The 19923-nt window shown below is 39.2% G+C and overlaps 1 protein-coding gene across 1 annotated transcript in view; it reads left to right on the top strand.

The window, feature by feature from the left end:
- Positions 1–19923, top strand: part of MAGI2 (membrane associated guanylate kinase, WW and PDZ domain containing 2) — a 1321708-nt gene that overhangs the window by 1011141 nt on the left and 290644 nt on the right. Inside the window, exons 8-9 of the mRNA XM_042965265.1 lie at positions 1100–1221; positions 3466–3648. Of these exons, the coding sequence (XP_042821199.1) occupies positions 1100–1221; positions 3466–3648 (305 nt within the window). The remainder of the gene's footprint in view (positions 1–1099; positions 1222–3465; positions 3649–19923) is intronic.

The raw sequence follows: 19923 nt of genomic DNA, 5'->3' as shown, positions 1-19923 counted from the left end.
TTGCTCTTCAGGCTTTCATACCATAATCCTATTTCTGTTTGTACAAAGAACCAAAACCAGTGTATATGTCAGCCTTCTTGTGGGGGCATTTATATCCTACAGAAAGAGCTGTGTGGTGCTGCCATGAGGCAGAGTTGTTGGTTCCTACCCTCTTCATGGACAAGGAGCTCTAAATTTCATACAAGAATTCATTAAACTGTAAGCAGACTATAAGGGATTCTTATACTAGAAGACTCAAGTTAGCTGATCCACAGCTATGAGTCTGATATCTATGAGTTTATCATCTCATCATATCCAATGTAAATACTCTACTTTTGATTTATCTAAGCATCAGCCCTCCTACGGGCATTTCTACAACTTCCATAAATATATTTGGGAATCTTTCCTTCTATATCCCAGCCCTTCAATCCAGGTCTGTCTGACTCTAAAAAGTGTGAACGCTGGTCACTAGTGATCAGTGAATTTAACTTATCTTGTTAGATATGGGGCCTTTGCAAAGCTGAGATGATACTCTTCTCAACACCATTTGGTATACATTTCCTTTGCTGACCATTTGTTTTATTTTTTTAATGTTTTTGAACATTTATTTATTTTTGAGGGACAGAGCACGAGAGGGGAAGGAGCAGAGAGAGAGAGGGAGACAGAGAATACCAAGCAGGCTCCACCCTGTCAGCACAGAGCCCAACACAAGGCTCGAACCCACAAACCGTGAGATCATGACCTGAGCTGAAGTCGGACGCTTAACCGACTGAGCCACCCAGGCACCCCTGACCATTTGTTTTAATGCATCAAACTCATCTCACAGCAGACCAGAAAGCAAGTGCACATTCTAGTTCTTTGGCTGAATCATGCATGATTTAAATACAATAATATATGATTGAGCTATTGAGAACTCTGCCTCTGTCACAGAAATGTGAGTTGTCCACAGGCCAGTCCCAGCAGAGGCCTGACCTCATGCGGGGGAGTGGGGGGGGGGGTGGTGGGACTTGACTAATCACATAAGGTGTCTCTTAATTGCCTGCTCTCTGTAGAGCTATACATATGTTCTCTTAAATGACTTTGCCCCACTGTTATCCTAATTTGAAATTTTATTTTTTAGCCACATAAATAGAAGAACACAGTTTGAAAACCCTGTCCTGGAAGCAAAAAGGAAGCTACAGCAGCATAACATGCCCCACACAGAACTTGGAACAAAGCCCCTGCAGGCCCCAGGTTTCCGAGGTAAGTACCATGTCAACGTGCAACGTTTCAAGGGGAAAAATCATCTATCAAACTTCCCGTTCTTCCAAATATGCCTTTAGCTTGGACTGTTTCAAATAATCGATGTGCTTTCCCCAAACCCCGCTATTAGCTTTAGCTGGGTGGTAGCTCTGTTTCTAAACGGATGCACTTAGCAACCATGGATTAAGTTAAAGCCTCCGGCAGTACCTTGTAGAAATGTACAGCATGTTGCCAGGTGGAGATTAATGGGTTTTGACAGTGGTACTGTGCACTGCAGATTCATAGAGACTCATAGGTTTGTCCTCAAAGACCACGCACAAGAATAAGGCTTGTTCTCCTCTGTGACAGTAGACGGCTCCTCATCGACATTACCCAGGCCCAAATCTGCCCGCCCCCGCGCTGTGCTGGAGAGGTCGCGCAGCGTGACTGACTTGTCTTACTGTCTGCGCAACCGCACAGGGAGGCCCTGGCCCTTTGGTATGTCCGAGGCTGCTCACTGCACTTGACCACACTTGGAACCATGTAGTGGGATGAGTGCTGCACAAACTTTTCACATCTTGTGGGCTCTTGCTCGTCAACAAAAGCATGAACACCTTACCACTACTGCACAATCACAATGAATGTAAAGGTCTCACTAAAGCTTCTCTCCAATTGTACATGTTACATTTATAAAGGAAACGTAGATGGCAAAGTTACATGCTTGTTTCATTTGCATTTTAAAGAAGAGAGATGTAATGAGAAAGAATGAAATCTGGCCTTTTGTAGCAATGTGGATGGAACTGGAGAGTGTTATGCTAAGTGAAATAAGTCATACGGAGAAAGACAGATACCATATGTTTTCACTCTTATGTGGATCCTGAGAAACTTAACAGAAGACCATGGGAGAGGGGAAGGAAAAATAAAAGTTAGAGAGAGAAGGGCCAAACCATTAAAGACTCTTAAAAACTGAGAATAAACTGAAGGTTGATGGGGGCTGGGAGGGAGGGGAAAGTCAGTGATGGGCATTGAGGAGGACACCTGTTGGGATGAGCACTGGGTGTTGTATGGAAACCAACGTGACAATAAATTTCATATTAAAAACATAATAAAAAATATAGTAGAGAGGTGTAAAATAAGCTTAAATGTAAAATAGAGAATTATATTTAATATTTTAAAAGATATATGTGATGTATAAATACATAAATTAAAATTCCAATATGATGACTCATTATATCTATTGCATATCACCCAAAATGTAACAGCAGCAAAAGCACCAAAATAGTTAGCTAAGTTACTATATATAGGGTGACTGTTGCAAATATCAAACCATATCACCCAAAGTGTGTGTATATGTACCTATATATATACAGACACACATATATATACACACACATATTTGAGGTAGCATTTAAAGCAGATATTAATTCTATTTCCCAGCCTGTTATTTTTAAGCTTTAATATGCTTAGGAATATGTTTAGTACAGATCATAGCTGGAAAAGCATATTCTATAACAAATTAGTGGTCAAACCTAGATGAGTGGGGTCAAGTTTTGTTCAGATTATTTAGGGATATGATTTGAATGTATCAACAATATTGTTACAAAATGTGTTACCTTTACATTCATAATTATATAGAGAAATATCAGCTTGCCTTTTGCTCACTTTTCAGAGTATACTAAAGACAACAAGGTCAGTAGAACTTTATCTGGTTATTTTATAGCATCTTACAATATAAACAAAAGTTAACTCAGTTCCCACATCCGGGCAGTCCTTCTGAACAATTGAGACCTTTGAAAAGATGGTAGCATACCATGGCTGCTATTCTTTTAAAAATAAAATAGTCCATTTTGGCTTTCTAGTTTTACCCCTTAAAGGATTTATCAGCCACTCACACATACCTCCTGCTCGGAGTCCTTTAGAACAAGAGAAATGTATCCAGATGTGTCTGGATGATTTGGGCTCTTCTTTATCTGCAGGTGTTGACAGCCTGTTGATTCGGCCCTTTTTAAAAAGCCCAAGGAGGGCTACTTTGGTGAATGGAAATATTGACCGACAGAAAATCTTTCCACAAACCAGGCAGCTTTTGCACTTTCCTGGATTCGTGGGACTGCTCTGTGTCAGCAGGTCATTCCCCACCCCCTGCTTGCGTTACTACAGGAGACCCCACACCTACCCCTGGGATTGCTGCGCAGTAGGGGGTTTCCTCTGCATGAGAACTTGCCTTAAACATGCTTTTTCTTTTTTAACTTATATTGGCCAATGTAGAAAAACCACTCTTCACCCGGGATGCATCCCAGTTGAAGGGAACGTTCCTCAGCACCACCCTAAAAAAGAGCAACATGGGTTTTGGATTCACCATCATTGGTGGAGACGAGCCTGATGAGTTTCTGCAGGTGAAAAGTGTCATTCCCGATGGGCCTGCAGCACAGGATGGGAAAATGGAAACAGGTGAGTTCCTTACTACTTCGGAAATTTGCTTTACAATATCTTTCTTTCTTTTTTCTTTCTTTTTTTTTTCCTAAAGCAAATAGGCGGAGTTTCTTTGTGTTTCTCATTTGAAGGTCAAAGATCACTTCACTTTAGGGAAACTAGAAATTATGTTTCTCCTAAGTTTAAGAGTATCAAATTGAAGTATTTAGGAAATAGCTCCAAGTATCACTTTTGTCTCATTTTTCCCACTGCCCCTTCTATTTGCTGGATTTAATGGACTCTTGAGATTGACACTTTTCTAACTTATTTTTAGAGTTCCTTCTTAGAGATGTGATTAACATTTCATACTATTCTACCTTATATTCAACCATTGATATTTTAAAATCTGCATTAATCTTGTGAGAGTCTCATGCTGAATTGGCCCAGGTTAGATATTTAAATATGTATGTTCATCTCATAGAAAAAAATGTTGAATGGTATTCATCTTTATATGTCCCTATCAATATTTTAATATATAGGGGTTTTTTTCCTGTAGTTGTTACGAATCCATTTTCACATGCAGTTACTTGGATGTCTATCAAATTAGAATCAAAATTCATTTAACATGGAGATGCAGAAGCAAACTATGAAGGTCAAGAAAATGTAAAATATGAAAGGTGTACAGAGGTAGAGAAAAAACGTAATGAACTAAGTCTGGTTTTCAAGTCTGATTTTGAATTCTCCCACCTGGCCCATGACCTTGGATTAATCCCATAATTTATAAATGCTAGTTTCCTTATCTGGAAAAAAAAATGGAAGAAGAAATTAAAAGACATGTTTTTGAGAGAGAAAGTGCAAGCCAGGGGAGGCACAAAGAGAGAGGGTGAGAGAGAATCCCAAACAGGCCTCACACTGTCAGCTCAGAGCCTGATGTGGGACTCCATCTCGTGAACCGTGAAATCATGACTTGAGTCGAAATCAAGAGTCTGTCGCTTAACCAACTGAGCCACCCAGGTGCCCCAGAAAAAATCAGATTTTATCTTACGTACTTAAAATACTGGTTGAAGAATTTTGTACTGTAGTTTTTGAAATACATTAGAAAGAGTATACAAAGTGCTGTAACTATATCTCCAACAACTATATTGCCATTTCACATTTTCCACAAGGTTGATTTAATTTGTGGTATTAACTCACCAAAGTTAATGGTCCTAGTAGAAACACAAATTAGAGAATTACTTTTGAGGGAAAGTTATCACATCTGTATGGTCTATATGTTTGTGAATTTACCATTCAACAAATGGTGAATATTACCATTTATTAAATGGTTCCTCCAGAAATTACTTCTTTTCAGTGTCACCTAATGAATATATTTGTCACTGCCACTCACTAGTGAGTAATAATCCATTTAATACGTGTTATATCTCCTTAAAAGTTGAGTGAAGTTTTAAAACTAACTCACCACATTTTGTAAACACTACAGTTGTAAAAATCATGTGCACATAATTTTCTGTAAGAGTTAAGTTTAAAGAGTGTCCAATTCCACTGCTCATCTAGTGTTATTTTATTAAGCAGCCACACCTTCATGGTCAAAAAATCACGGAGAAATATCAAATGACTCAACTAAAAATCATCTTATTGCTTACAATTAGAATAAGAGGAAATTATGGAATTAATAGCGTCCTAGTAGAGGAAATGTGATCCTCAAAGCTTTTGAACTTCAGTGAAAGACTTAATAAGCCTATTTCTTTTCATAATAAAGAATAGTTATTTTTTTCTCTGATCCAACCCACTATTCCATGTTTCAAAACTAGAAAAGAGTTTTTTCAGTGTAAACTTAAAAGACAAAATAAGACATTTGCACAGCAAAGCTTTTTCCCTTCTTACTCATTGTGCTAGTTTGCTATAGTCACACAGTCCAAGCCAGCCTCATTCAACAACAAAGTCAAAGCTTTTATTTATAATTGAGCAGACTTTCTTCATTTAAAGTAATCACAAAACAGGTCCCAACAGAGAAAGAAGAACCTAGGATTTAATTCTATTCACTGTCTCCTATTTATTCCTATTCATTAATTCAAGAACACATGTTCAGTTCCTCACTTTCACAGCCATTACAGACAAGAGGGTCACAAAGATGGATATAACAAGGCCCGACTCTCAAGGAGTTTACATCTAGGAGCTTGTTCAGATACATGAACAAGTAGTTGTAACACAATATGTGTAGGATAAATCTGTCATAACCATGATGTTGACACAAAGTCAAGCGAGTGGGAGGAGGAAGCAACAGAAATTTTTTAAAAGAAAAGGGTATTCCTAACCATATAATCTTATTAGACTTTTATAGGAATGATAAAATACTCAAACAATTTACATGTTCATTGTTAATTGTGAGATAATTTGAAATAAAATGTAAACACACTTCAGTGACATTGCACAAGTTATATTAGGAATGACTCCTCAGTTCATTCAGCTAATATTTTATGAATAGCCATATGTCCTAGCCATGCTGCTAATTATTAAGGATGCAAAAATTAAGAGATGACTGTTTCTCTCCTTAAGGATCTTACACTATATGGGGCGCCTGGGTGGCTCAGTTGGTTAAGCCTCCAACTTGGGCTCAGGTCATGATCTCGCGGTTTGTGAGTTAGAGCCCCACATCATGCTCTGTGCTGACAGCTCAGAGCCTGGAGCCTGCTTCGGATTCTGTGTCTCCCTCTCTCTCTGCCCCTCCCCTGCTTATGCTGTGTCTCTCTCTGTCTCAAAAATAAAAACATTTTTAAAAATTTTAAAAAAAGATCTTACGCTATAGAAATAATGAGTGACATGTTAATGAATATTTATATCAACATAATAATAATAATAATAATAATAATAATAATAATATGTACAGGGGCACCTGGGTGGCTCAGTCGGTTGAGCATCTGACTTTGGCTCAGGTCATGATCTCGCAGTCCATGAGTTCAAGCCCCATGTTGGGCTGTGTGCTGACAGCTCAGAGCCTGGAGCCTGCTTCAGATTCTGTGTCTCCCTCTCTCTCTGTCCCTCCCCCTCTCACTCTCTGTCTCTCTCTGTCTCTCAAAAATGAATAAAAATTTTTAAAAAATTAATAGAAAAATATATGTACAAAGTCCAGAAATAGTACAGAGAAATAGGAAATCAAATCCATTGGGAGATGCTTAGGGAGGGCCTCATAGAGAAGATGATGCCTGACAAAGTTTCTAGTGATGAATAGCTGCTTGCTAGGTGGACAAATAAGGAAAGCCCTAGAAAGAGGAAATAACACGTGCAAAGGCACAGTAGTAGAGAATGCCTTAGATAATGATTTACAGTGTATGCCAATATTCCAACTTCAGTAGACATTCATGTGAAGTATCAAATAAAATGATAATCATAACTGGTAAAGATGAACTACTATGACTCACAGCAAACATCAAATAATATATAGTCATATATCCTCAAATACAAAACATAGATACCGGAGCACCAGGGCAGCTCAGTCAGTTTAGCATCTGACTCTTGATTTTGGCTCAGGTCATGGTCTGACAGTTCATGAGTTCGAGCCCCACGTCAGGCTCCATGCTAACAATGCGGTGCCTGTTTGGGATTCTCTCTCGCCCTCCTTCTCTACCCCTCCCCCACGCATGTGTGCACCTTTTCTGTTTCTCTCTCTGAAAATAAATTAATAGACTTTAAAAAAGAATTGTTTTTAAATAGACACTACAGATATAACAGGAAATGCTTTGTATTTAAAAGGTGAATGGTCTCATTCGACATTGATGAAATAAGCAAGAAAATATTTGAATCAATTTTTCTAGCTCTAGGTTATCTCTAATTTAGGCAAAGAAATGTCAATAGTTTGTGTGGATGCAAAGAAAGATCCACCATACTAAAAGGGTGACCAAGGGTCCTACACAATAAACACAAGGGTAGGGTGGGAATTCTTTCTTTCTCAGACAGCACTGACTCATGGGAAGGGGTAGAGAACAGGAGAAAATGAGGACATTGTGCCTCTGGCTGCTTTTTGACAACTAATTGAGCCAATCCTCCATGGTCCTGTCATGTTCCAGAAGAAGCTTTCTTAGAAGAAATTACCACAGTGCCCAGGAACCATCCAACTTCTGATTATTAAATATTCTACATGTCCTGGCAATCATGTGTTGGCACCAGAGATCCTGATAATGTTCTTTAAACTATTTTAAAAAGCAAGATTGATATACTAAGGCTTACATAGAAACTGCAGAGTCTTGATAGTTATTTACCTAACATCCTTCCTGAGAAAGCTTCTCTCGTTACATGATGTTTCATGTTTTTTCCCCAGGCTAATTTTTGAATCAAGGCTTGAGGTTTTCAACAAATGTAAGAGTCAGGAAAGCTGGCCTGTCTGTGAAGTTCTTCTACAGATAGGGGTTGAATTATGAGGTCACTCACAATCTATTAGATTTTATTGGCCCTCTTCTAAAGTTTATCCATGTTATTAGTAAATGGCAAGAGACTGGGAGACAAACATCTTGACATCTCTACCTCCTGGCATTTTTCCGTTTCAGCAGATCACTGTTACTATCCTTTTACTGGTTGCTACCTCTTTATTTGAGTTTCTGAAAGCAGAGGCACAAGATTAATTTTGTCAGAATCACTTGAGGAGCTTTTTAAAGATGCAGATTCCTGTACCCCTGGGTCTACTGATTCCAAATTTCAGCAAGTGGTTTTTGGGAATGTGCCTTTATAGACTTTTAAAAATTGTCAAATCAATATATGCATGTGAAAAAATAGCATCCAAATATTTGTAATGCATAAAACGTCTGTCCTGCCCCTCCCCACCCTCCAGGCCCATATCCCAGAGGCACTCAATCAGTTTGTATTCTTATAGATGGTAAATATCTTCACACCTCCAATTAATGTGTTTATACTGTTGTTGATTTAACAGATTTAGACATGGCCTATATTTACTTCCTCTTAGAAAGAAATGAAGCGTTAGCTCTCTTGTCTCCCATCTGCCTTCTTACATTTTCCCAGTTGAATTTTACAACTAATTTTAGTCAGATTTGTACAGTTTTTGCATTACCATGGCTTTGTAAATTTGTTCACTGACCCCAGTGGCATATATTAATACATTTTCCCCCTTAAACAGCTTTGTGAAGTTTCACTTTGTCTTTCTCTCTTACTTGCAACATCTTTCTTAAAACTATTTTTTTTTCCTCCAAAAGCACCATCATATTAGACCCTCTAGAGGATCTCTTTTCCGGTTCCTGTCTGAGGCCAATTGTATATCTGACCCTTGGGGATCTTCCATTGTGTCTCTCCCCCTGCAGAGTCCCCCATTATCCACATTGTACCTCTTTTTTATGGAAGCTCATTTTACTAAGAGCACAGTCCTCATATGTGTTGTGATCCTCAGTTGTCCATATTTAAAAGTGAAACTGAAAAGTTTCTCTAGGGTTCTTAGCCAGGGGCAGAATATGAAAGTCTGTTAAATAAGGCCATTTTTTTGGAGACACCCTTAGTTTTCAACTTGGGGCAGGTGATGGGCGCTCTCCATGCAATGCCGCCAGGAGGATCTTCTATATACTTGTATCAGATGTCTCCCAATCCCAAGCCTTTCTTGGATTCTGTAGAGCAACTGAGAGCCCTTCTTGTCTGTGTCACCTTCCCCTCCAAGAACACACTAAATATGGGCCTCCTGGGTGGGTCATTCGGTTAAGCGCCTAACTCTTGATTTTAGCTCAGGTCATGATCTCATGGTTTGTGGGATCAAGTCCCACATCAGGCTCTGTACTGACGGTGCAGAGCCTGTTTAGGATTCTCTCTCTCTCATTCTCTCTCTCTCTCTCTCTCTCTCCTTTTTCTCCCTCCCCCTCCCCCTGCTTGTGTTGTCTCTCTCTGTCAAAATAAACATAAACACACACACACACACACACACACACACACACACACACACACACATTAGAACAGGAATGCACAAATGCTTTCTGTAAAGGGCCAAATGTATATATTTTAGGCTTTAGGGTCCAGGTAGTCTCTGTCACAACTATTTAAGTCTGTCATCATGAAAGCAGCCTTAGACAACACACAAACAAATGGATATGGCTGTGTTGCAGTAAAATTGTATTTACAAAAACAAGCAGGAGGTTTGGCACCATGAGCCATAGTTTGCCAACCCCAACTCTAGAACAGACCTTCCAAAGCCATGATAAATTAGTTATCATGCCTTTATTTTTATTCCATATGCTAAGATTCTCTTCAACTGTCATGTCATATAACAGCCCCTCTGTCAGATAAATGGCTTCTCTCAAGTTCTCTTCACTGCAGTGGGTTTATGCATTTTAAAGTCCTTGTTAAAGAAGATAGCCATGTGGATTCAGTCTGCCATCTGGAACTAGAAGTCTTAGAATCTGCATTTTTACACCCACTGAAGTTTGAGAATGACTGAACATAGTGGTACAAGAAGACTCCTTTCCCATCTACTGTACAACTTAAACATTCTCCATCCTACCCTGACTGCCTGTCAATAGAGCCTATGCTCAGCATTACTTTTAAGGAGTGTTTATGAATATTCCTTGGTGCCAACTTTTGGGATAGAGTCTATGGCCATCTACCCAATAGAACAAAGCCAATTAATCCTTATGTTTATCTTTCGTATCAGTCTAGGACATTGAATCAAGAGCAATTTCTCATTCTTTGGGGATTTTAACCCCTGTTAATACTTTATCCCATAATTCACATTTTCTGAAATCTTAGTTATTCTTTTGCTTTCTAGGGGACAGTAAAGACTAACCTGAGGTTGTGAGTGCTAGATGAGCAGGTGACTGCTTGGCTCTCAACAGGACAGTCATTGCTCCTCTTAAGGCTGGCCCTTGGGTACTGATTCTCCAGTTAATGGTCATGCAGTGGTTTCCCACCCTGCTCCGCCCCTAACCATTTGATTTTTCCTAACCATTTAATCTTTCCTAGCCAGTTTTAGCTCAATGGTTTAATAAAATTCCACAGTTATTAACTAAATATCTCCTGAGAAAGAGCTATATGTATTGAGAAAGCCCAGGAAGTAATTAAAAAATGTTTTCTGTGTCCCATTTTCCCTCTACCTCATAACTTGTAACCAGAGCAGCCTCCCTTTTGAATTTTGAGCACACGCTGTGTTGGTCTGTCCCAACTGCTATCTTACTGATTGGATTGCTTTATAAAACGTCTTAGTGAATCAGCCAGTTCTTCATCACCACCCACCTCCACCTCAAATGTTCACATTTAGATGGTACTGTCAATATCCAGAAGCAGATGAATGAATCGGGGAAATGTAATTGTTCTATTTGAAGTATCTATTTAGTTTTCTATTGAAATCCACACCAAAACTCAGTGACTTAAGGAACAATCAAATGTTTACTCATGATTCCACATTCTTGCCTGGGTGGTTCGCATCTGCTAGGCTCACTTTGGGACTTGCAATAATAAAAATGGAGCAAGGAACCTTAATCGGGGCTCTTGTCTTCTCCCGGACATTAGCAGTCTCTCACATTTTAATCCTGCATCCCACTTTCTTGCTACTAAGAAAAAACTTTAGACTCAGAGTCTACAACACAATCAAACGTTTCCTCGTGATTGCACATTCTTGCCTAGGTGGTTCTCATCTGCTAGGCTCACTTTGGGACTTGCATGTGGCCACAGTAATCTAGAAGCTCTCCTGGGGCTAGGATGTGCTAGGTGGCTTCACTTGTAGTTGATGCCTCAGCTGGGATGGATGGGACTCCTGAGGTAAGGCACCTCTTTCTCCACGTGGTCCCAGCCACAAGGTTTCTGGTCCAGTTTCCATGATGGCTTAGGGCTCTAAGAGAGAAAGGAAAACTGGCAGGCCTCTCACAGCCTAGCCTGCAAACAGCACAGTATCCCTTCTACCTCTTCTACTGATCAAAGCAAGTCACAGGTTTGCCTGTATTCAAGGGCAGGGAAAGTAGGCCCCATGTTTTGGTAGGAGAAGTGGCAAAACATTTCTAGTAATCTTTCGTCTACTGCAGTATCCTTCCTGTGACTTTCTTGTTTCTAAATTACCTGACTTTGTTCAAACTTCCCTGAGAAAATGATCTTTTACTTTCATGGACAGTCTATCTTTTTACCTTTGTGGTACAGAAGCATTGCTAATGTTTTACCTTCCAGTTTTCATTGTGCTACGAATAAATAACAGTGAATCATAATACCACGTCCAGGGATTACAAGCAGTAAAATCACCAGATCTCCAGCTCTATATTTCTAATAAAAAAGAGGAAGTGGTTGCAGCAATTCAGTTTGTAAGATCTAGCAAAATATTCAGATTCAGATCTATGTTAGATACTTTTCTAAATAACCCCTTGATATTAACATCATTTGTGCCTTTTTAGGCATTTATGAACTACAAAACTATGAACTATTATGCTGCAAAAAAAAAAAAAGCAAAAAAAAATCTTGTGCTCTGCAAAAGCCAGAAAATACAATTGAATTTCTAGCCAACTGACCAAAACTAATATCTCCAGTAAAAAAGAAATAAACTGTTTTTGTTTAGCTTTTCAATATATCTACTCTTGATTCTTTCCAAACACACCTAACTTTGAAAACCTCACTTCATGTTGTTCAAATACCTAACATCTCCCCTGCAAGTAATATGCCTTTTGGATCGATCACAGGACATCTTGCAAAGAAGGCAAGAGACACACTAAACACTTTCTATCTTCTGTGCTCTTTTTAAGAGGATATAGAGGGAATGCAAATGCCATCATTGGCACAATACTTGATTTGGCTGCAAACCAAACCACTTGAAAGGATTAAAAATTGTTGCAATGGGGTGCCTGGGTGGCTCAGTCGGTTGGGCATCTGACTTCAGCTCAGGTCATGATCTCACAGTTTGTGGGTTCAAGCCCCACGTCAGGCTCTGTGCTGACAGCTCAGAGCCTGGAGCCTGCTTCAGATTCTCTCTCTCTCTCTCTCTGCCCCTTCCCCACTCACACTCTGTCTCTCTCACAAAAAATAAATAAGCATTAAAATTTTGTTTTAAATTGTTGCAACAATTCTTAAAATCATTCAATAATTTCAATAATACATTTAGTTTTTGAAAAGAGGTCTTTGTAACCCAAATAAATGCTGTTGCAGTACCTCTTTTTTGGCACATTTCTGCCTTATCTCATTTGGTAAATACCTTGCACGATGCTAGTTATGACCTCTTCATGTAAAATCACAGTCTAGAGAAAAGCTCACTTGAGAAGGATTAAATACTACACAAGTCCTGTCTAGTTCTCCTCTCTGCCCTAGGCTTCAGAGCTTTATTTCCATTTTAGCATAAATATAGCAAAGTTTGTTACTTTAATTTTGTTTCTAGTTTCAGTGTTGGTGTCCATTTGGGCAAGTCACACAGTAACTGAGTTACAATATTCATGACCCCTGTAACATCACGGAAGTCAATGCACTTAAATGTACTTTTAGCACTATTATTTTTATGTTACTCTGCATAAAAGCTTTACATTAATTTGCAGTACAGGTTCACTGGCCTTCCTAGGAGCTAAATAAGAAAGGAGGTGGGGGCTTTACTCAGCCTAAGAACAGAGCTCAGAACGGTGCTAGGTGTTATAACACCAGGGATGTTACATTAAAGTAACCTTACTGGACATGAAGTTGGCATTTTAAAAATATGAAAGCTTATTATTTAAGTTTAATGGAAATGGATTGGAGATTATGGGATTAATGCTGTCTTTTTCTTACCTACTCTATGGAGGAAGTGGTTGGTTGTCATTATACTAGTGAAAGGTTTCAGTTTAAATTACACATATTTGAAATAATGGTATTATCTAAAAGCATTTAAGAAGTTTTTAGCATTTTAACTTCTTAGATCTGGGGCCAAGATCACCAAATCCCTCACTTAGGAATGAAACAAAAGTCTCCAAATAGGTACAAAGCTTACCAGATTCTGGTGTCTGGATTGTCATATGTGCTTTTTTATAGACAATGTTAAATTCATCTCATTCTTGTTCCTCTCCCTCCCATCACTAATGGAACTACACCTTCCGTTCATCAGGAAACAATATTTTTTAGAAAAGGTGCTTATTTTCACTTGTCCCCTCCTTCAGCTGACTTGTGAACTCTTGTTATTTTCAATCCTCCCTCCCCAACCCCTCACTGTAAGCTCTCTGACACCAGGGCCTATATCTGACTTCATCATTAATAAATTCCCAAGGCTTATTTACTACCAGATATATGACATACATTCAATTTGGTGATTGCACAGTTGAAGGGATCTATCTGTGCAGCACTGATTTGCTTACATGGATTACTATGGAGGCATAAGATGTGCTATAATAATCACAGATTTTTCTATGATTATTTATGCTCCCTTAGAGAATTATTTAAGGTTTTTCTTCGTCTAATTTAACCAAACATTTCGTTAGATGAATTATGACATATAAAGTTCTTAGAATAGGGCATGACATATGGAATCATTCAAAATTGGTTACCATGATTAATATTTATAAGACTACCTTCCAATAAATTGAAGGAAGCTTTAGTATTCTGGGAGTGATAGATCCATGAAAAGATTTATGAACAGCTTAGGATGTTCACCATTTGGACCCTGGGAATTAAATGATTCTACATGGAACACTTAACAACAAAACAGCTCTTAACTTCTTAAAATAGTTTTTGATTTTAAAGGAGGCAACCAGAAAATTTTTAGAATGATGGTGCCATGTTGACAACTCTTATTCTGTTGGCAGACTGTCAGATGAAGTAGAACGCTCAACCTCTTTTGTGTGCATATACCACTGACATTGGGCTGGGTGCCATTCAGGTAGCCATTGGATTCTAACTCCTGTTTACTAGACACATGTTAGAGACATCAGTAACCTAATCTTAAGATGTTTACTGAAGTTCCTCACTTTTTGGTATTATAACCCTGTCCAAAATAAAAGCATGCCGATCCTGAATCATAACAAACAAAAAGAAAAGTCTAGGGAGGGTAAGATGGTTGGAAAATGTATGAGGCAAAAAAAAAATGTTTCTGTTAAAAGAAATAATACTCCCTGAATCAAATATCTATATAGGATATTGGTGCATATTCCTACAGATTGTGAGCTTGTAAGTGGTCGTTGAATAGTTTAATTTCATAGATACACACATATATATTATAATCTATAGATGTGTGCAGTATAAATGAGAAAAAGAGGCAAGAAATATGTCTTTACTGTTTCATCAGCTAAGTCTTAGATCTTAGTTCATAATTATAAATCTCTTAGCATTCTAAACAAGAAGTCTTCATGGAAGTCAATAGGAGATAAATTGCCATGCAGACCTTTGTTTATAAGTGTAATTCTGCTGGTTTTTGCAAGCTGCCAGTGAAATTAGAGATGGAGCACGCTGGAGACTGCACATACCAAAACCGCTGCAGCTGCAGAAACATTATTCCCGTATCCAATGTAATTAATGTGCCTCTCACATGCGCCAGCTGAGGATTTGCATGAACTGACTAGAGCACACACGGTAAATCTTGTGTCATCATCTAATTTACTACTTTGTTCAAAAATCCAACTCTGCAAGGTGAAGTGTGCATTTTTTAATGGCGAGAACTATTGTCAGAAAGGAAAACGTTTCACCACATATATGAGATATTGACCAAAAAGAAAATAAAGTGGGAACTTTGTTTTGTGAAACCAAGATTAATAGCCTAGAACTGTCTTTCTCCATATTATCACCTTTGTATTCCTTCCCTCTTTGTTTTAAAGTGTTGGGTCCTGAAATTTGCACTCCTCTTGCTTCTTTGTTGTTCTTTTTTCCTATTTTCTCATTTGCCTGGGGGAAAAAACTGGAAAAAAAACTGGATCTATTTTCTCCAGTTTTCTCACGAGAGAATGAAATTTTGGGCCTGAAAAAAAACTGACTTAGATTGCCACATCTCTAAATTTAATGTGAAGCACTTAACATACTTTCAAGCGTGGTGATGGATAGACACACTATGTAGCAGAACTGGCATGTTTTCAGAACAGTTTCTCATGGACTTGTATAAGATTGTGTTCCTGGATTGGGACATAAAAGCTTTGAAGTGTTAGAATAATGAAGTTGGTGCAAGATGTAGCAAGAGCTGGAATTATAAGAATCCATCCTGTGTGCAGTGAACATTCCTAGAAAATAAGGTGCCAGGATTTTCTGGTCATTGACATTTGCCTACAGGCTACATTAGTGATGACAGGTGTAATCTCAGAATTTATAAAGTAGAACCTCGAGTGCAAACTAAAGGACATATAATTGTTTCCATTGTCTTTCATCAAGGTGGGTCCTTGAGATATTTTTAACAAAAATGCAAAGGTCATTTTTCCTTTGGAAAAAAATAACCATCTGCCATTTCCTAGAGAAAAGGTGACATTTTTCTATGAAAAGGAGACATTTTGCCCAGAGGCGAGTGGAGGCAATTTCTGGGATTGCCTGACAGTGAGTTTACATAAGAGCAGAGTAAGATGCTGTGCCTCTGGCAGAAATGACATTTTCCCCCCTATTCAGGGTTGCAAATTCTAAAAAATACAAAACTGACTTTTGGGTGGTAGTTCTGGTCTCTTATTGATGTGTGCAGTGGCATTACTAATTAATGTTGTGAACACGTGCCATGCTGAGACAAGGAGAGTTTATACAAAGATGGCAGACTGGGGACTGAGCCCTGAGCTAGAAGTCCATTACTTCACATTGGATTTCTATCACTGACTAATCTTGTTCTGTTTCACAATCCACCTAGTGCCCCACTGCACAGCATCAGTGTTCCTATCTATTAATAATTACTCAAAACAGATGTATGCATTTGCTCATTCATTTATTCAGCAAACTTCATAATAGGATGTTGAGTGGTTGCTTTGCATAGAAGTGGCTCTAGGTCCTGTCACCCTCCCCCAGGGCTACTGTGGACTTGCCCTACAACAATAAACTGCCCCCCTACCCCCCTCTATATAAAAAGAAGCTGGAGAAGGAAAATTTTTCCTCAATGTAGTTTTCCTCATGTGGGATGCAGTGCAGGCGTTGACAGGTAATCCAGTTGTCCCCACGAGAAAGGGAGTGTTGCTTCCCATCTCCACCTCAACCCACATGAGGAGGGAGGTCCTAAGGGAATAATCCCTCACTGAAATTGAGGTTGTCTAAAACAAGGAGAGATGGCATTTTGATTTCTGAATTGGACATTTATTCAGGCAGTGAGTGGACTTGCTTCCCTTGCCATCAGAAGAAGAGAGAAGTGAATTGGACAGAGATGGAAAGATAAAGAGAAAACACGACAGTGAAGCCACTGCAACCCAGGATCTGGCATGGCAAGGCTATATGAGTTTTCTGTGGGAAAACTTGAGCCTGCCATATTTCATATACACTCAAGAGAGCTGCCTACTGGGCAAAGAAAACCCAACAAGAACAGGCTGGGCGGCGTTCCAATATGGCAGCAGCTGATGGATATGAAAGAGGTCAAGCTTGAATCAAATACTGCACTGACCCTGGGATGGATGTGCAGACCCATCCCATGAGAGAGCCAGCCCCTAGGTACCTGCCACTTCAGTGGTCAGTTACCATTCATCAGACAAGCAGCCACGACCAACACCATTGCAGCCAACTCAATAAAAAAGACTTCCTCTCTGGAAGAACTAGACCTTGAGGAGTAAGGGAAGGAAGAAGCAGTGACCTAGGGGCAGACCATGCCTCACCCACTTCAAGGCTGTCAGGGTCCCACTACAAACGAGCCCATGCAGAGCATACAAGGAAAGTGATTTAAATCAAGTTTAAAGTTGAGGCTTTAACAAGGCTGGGCATATTATAGCCAAAGGTGACTTCAAAGTTAAGAATTTTCCCAAGCTATCATTAAGGACTGGGAACTTTTGGAGGTTGAAAATAGTGACTGTAGGGAAAAAACTACTTTACATTTTTACCACTCACCCCCCTAGATGAGACTGCTCAATACACTTGTTGTGTGTACATTGAGTGCCCACCACACATCAGCCATCCTTTCAGGTCTGGGGACTCATGGCCAAATAATACAGACTTTATCTTAAAGGAATGTACAGTCCGGCAAAGCAACAGAGGTATGTGAACAAATTTTAAATGACACCTGGAGGTAAACACTAGAAGAGATGTGTACAGACTTCCCGAGGGAGACAGAGGAATAAGTCTGTCATGGAGGGAGATGGCATGGGAAGAGGCCAGGAAAGATTTCACAGATGAAGTGTGATTCAGAGACCTGAAGGGAGATTATGAATTTATTAAGCATTCCAGGTATGGGGAGTATTGTGTGCAAAAGTGCAGACATCCATTCATTCAGGAGACATATACTGGAGCTTTTACTATGAGCCACGAGCTGTGCCAGGTAGGATCTTGGCTTCTAAGATGAAAACACCATGATCCTTGCATGGATCCACATGTAGGGGACATAGAAAACCACGGGCTGTTTGTTATGCCTGGAACCTAGGAGGCAGCGCAGAAGGAAGACAGAAACAGAAGTTGAGGTGAAAGGCTGCCAGGAACTTAACAGGGAAGGGAACTATCAAACACACTTAGGAGACATGGAGGGCTTACAAGCCGGGCTGCCAACTTCATCAAGTGTGCATTTTAGGGATATAAATCTGGAGTCAGTATAAAATATGAATTGTGGAAAAACAGACAGGAATCAGAGGACATGGTCGGAAATGTTCAGCATCTCTTCCGTTTCCCTCTCTGAACCCACCTTCTCCGGTTCCCTCTATGGACTCCACCAAGTGGCTCCCTTGCTGTAGAGCTCCCAGATGGGCTCAGTGAGTGAGAAGAAGCAGCTGGCAATCAGAGGGCCGTATGAGAGTGAGGCGCTGGCACTTACTTCCTTAGTTTACTTGCTGCCAGCTTGCTGTGTGCTGGGCATCCATCTTCTGGAAGCTCTGCTCTAACAACCACCGGAGAAGAAAGAGGAAATTAAATGGCAAATCCGTGGACACTGGAATCAGTGTTCCCTGTTGTCTGAGTGAGAGAGATGAGTGAAGAAAGACTTAAGTCTTTGGGTGCTTCTTTGGGTTTCACGCTTGAGCAGTGAGGTGGACTATGGTGCCTTTAATGCAGAAGGAGAAGCAAGTTAGGAGTGTTTTAACCTAATAAGACTGTTTCAATAACTCTTAAGTCGTAAGGAATTGAGGCTAAGTTAGGTTATATGTGAACAAGGCTTATATAAGGCTTATGTTTGTAAGAGTCAACCTCTATATACAGTTTCCCTTCAAAGACAATTAAGTTCTCAATTTCATAATTTGTATTTTCTTTGTTGAGTGTTTTATGATTCCCTTTTTATTTTTTTCCAACAAGCGGTAGCAATAAGATTTATTTTATATTGTCAGCAAAGTTCATACTTGTTAACAACTCAGTGGGGTGGGAGAGGGAAAGAATTATATGCTAAAATCCACAACATAGGGAATGCAAAGTGCTTCAGTCATTGAAAGCTGCCAAAAGGAAAAGGGAAGCAGCCTTGTTTTCCATCAGATTCTTCTAGGTTTTTCCAGATGGGAGAACGACCACAAATGGCTGAAAGTTATACAGAGACAGATTTTGATTCATTATAAAAAATAGCTTAATGACAGAGCGGGATTGCCTAATAATAATATTCATTCATTGAGTTTAATGGCACTGGGCGAACCTCTTAATACGTGGTGTCTGATTTAATCTATAATAACCCTGTGGGATAGAGATAATTATTTTTATTTTATAAACAAGGAAACTTAAGTTCAGAAAAGTTGAGAAACTAGCCCAAGCTCACACCACTAGTATATGGTAAGGCCGAGACCCAAACCCTTATTTGACCGTGCTACTACTTTCCAGGAGAATAGTCAGCTCCCCAGAATTGGAAGTCTAATCAGAGCCTGATTAATCACTTCTCAAGTATTTTTGCTCTGGCTGGAGGTTGAACTATTTGACTCTTAAAGTCACCATCTCTAAGGTGTAATATCATGATACTCTTCTGTCTTCTCTTTCTTCCCACCACCCCCCACCTCACTTTTCATGAACTCTGTGTGTGTGTTGAATTCAGTCTATAAAATATTCTATATTTTTTTAATGAAGAAAGACATTGAGGAAAAGTACTAGTTATAAGGAAAAAAATCTGTTCCTTTTTCACTAGTTCATATACCCCTGTATACATATCTTATATACCTCTATCTGGCTGCTTAAAAGGATATTTCAAGGCCAATACACAGAATGAATAATATTTTACAATAGCATGTGTTTTCCCTTGCCATATGACTCAGTTTTTTTTTTGTCCCCAGCCCTCACTGATTTTGGAGGGGAAGAAAGGCAGCAAATATATATAAAAGCTGTTTCTTTTTTTTTTTATCAATAAAT

This window comes from Panthera tigris, chromosome A2 (assembly GCF_018350195.1).
Source record: "Panthera tigris isolate Pti1 chromosome A2, P.tigris_Pti1_mat1.1, whole genome shotgun sequence".
Taxonomy (NCBI): domain Eukaryota; kingdom Metazoa; phylum Chordata; class Mammalia; order Carnivora; family Felidae; genus Panthera; species Panthera tigris.
This window is presented reverse-complemented; position numbering and strand designations above follow the sequence as displayed.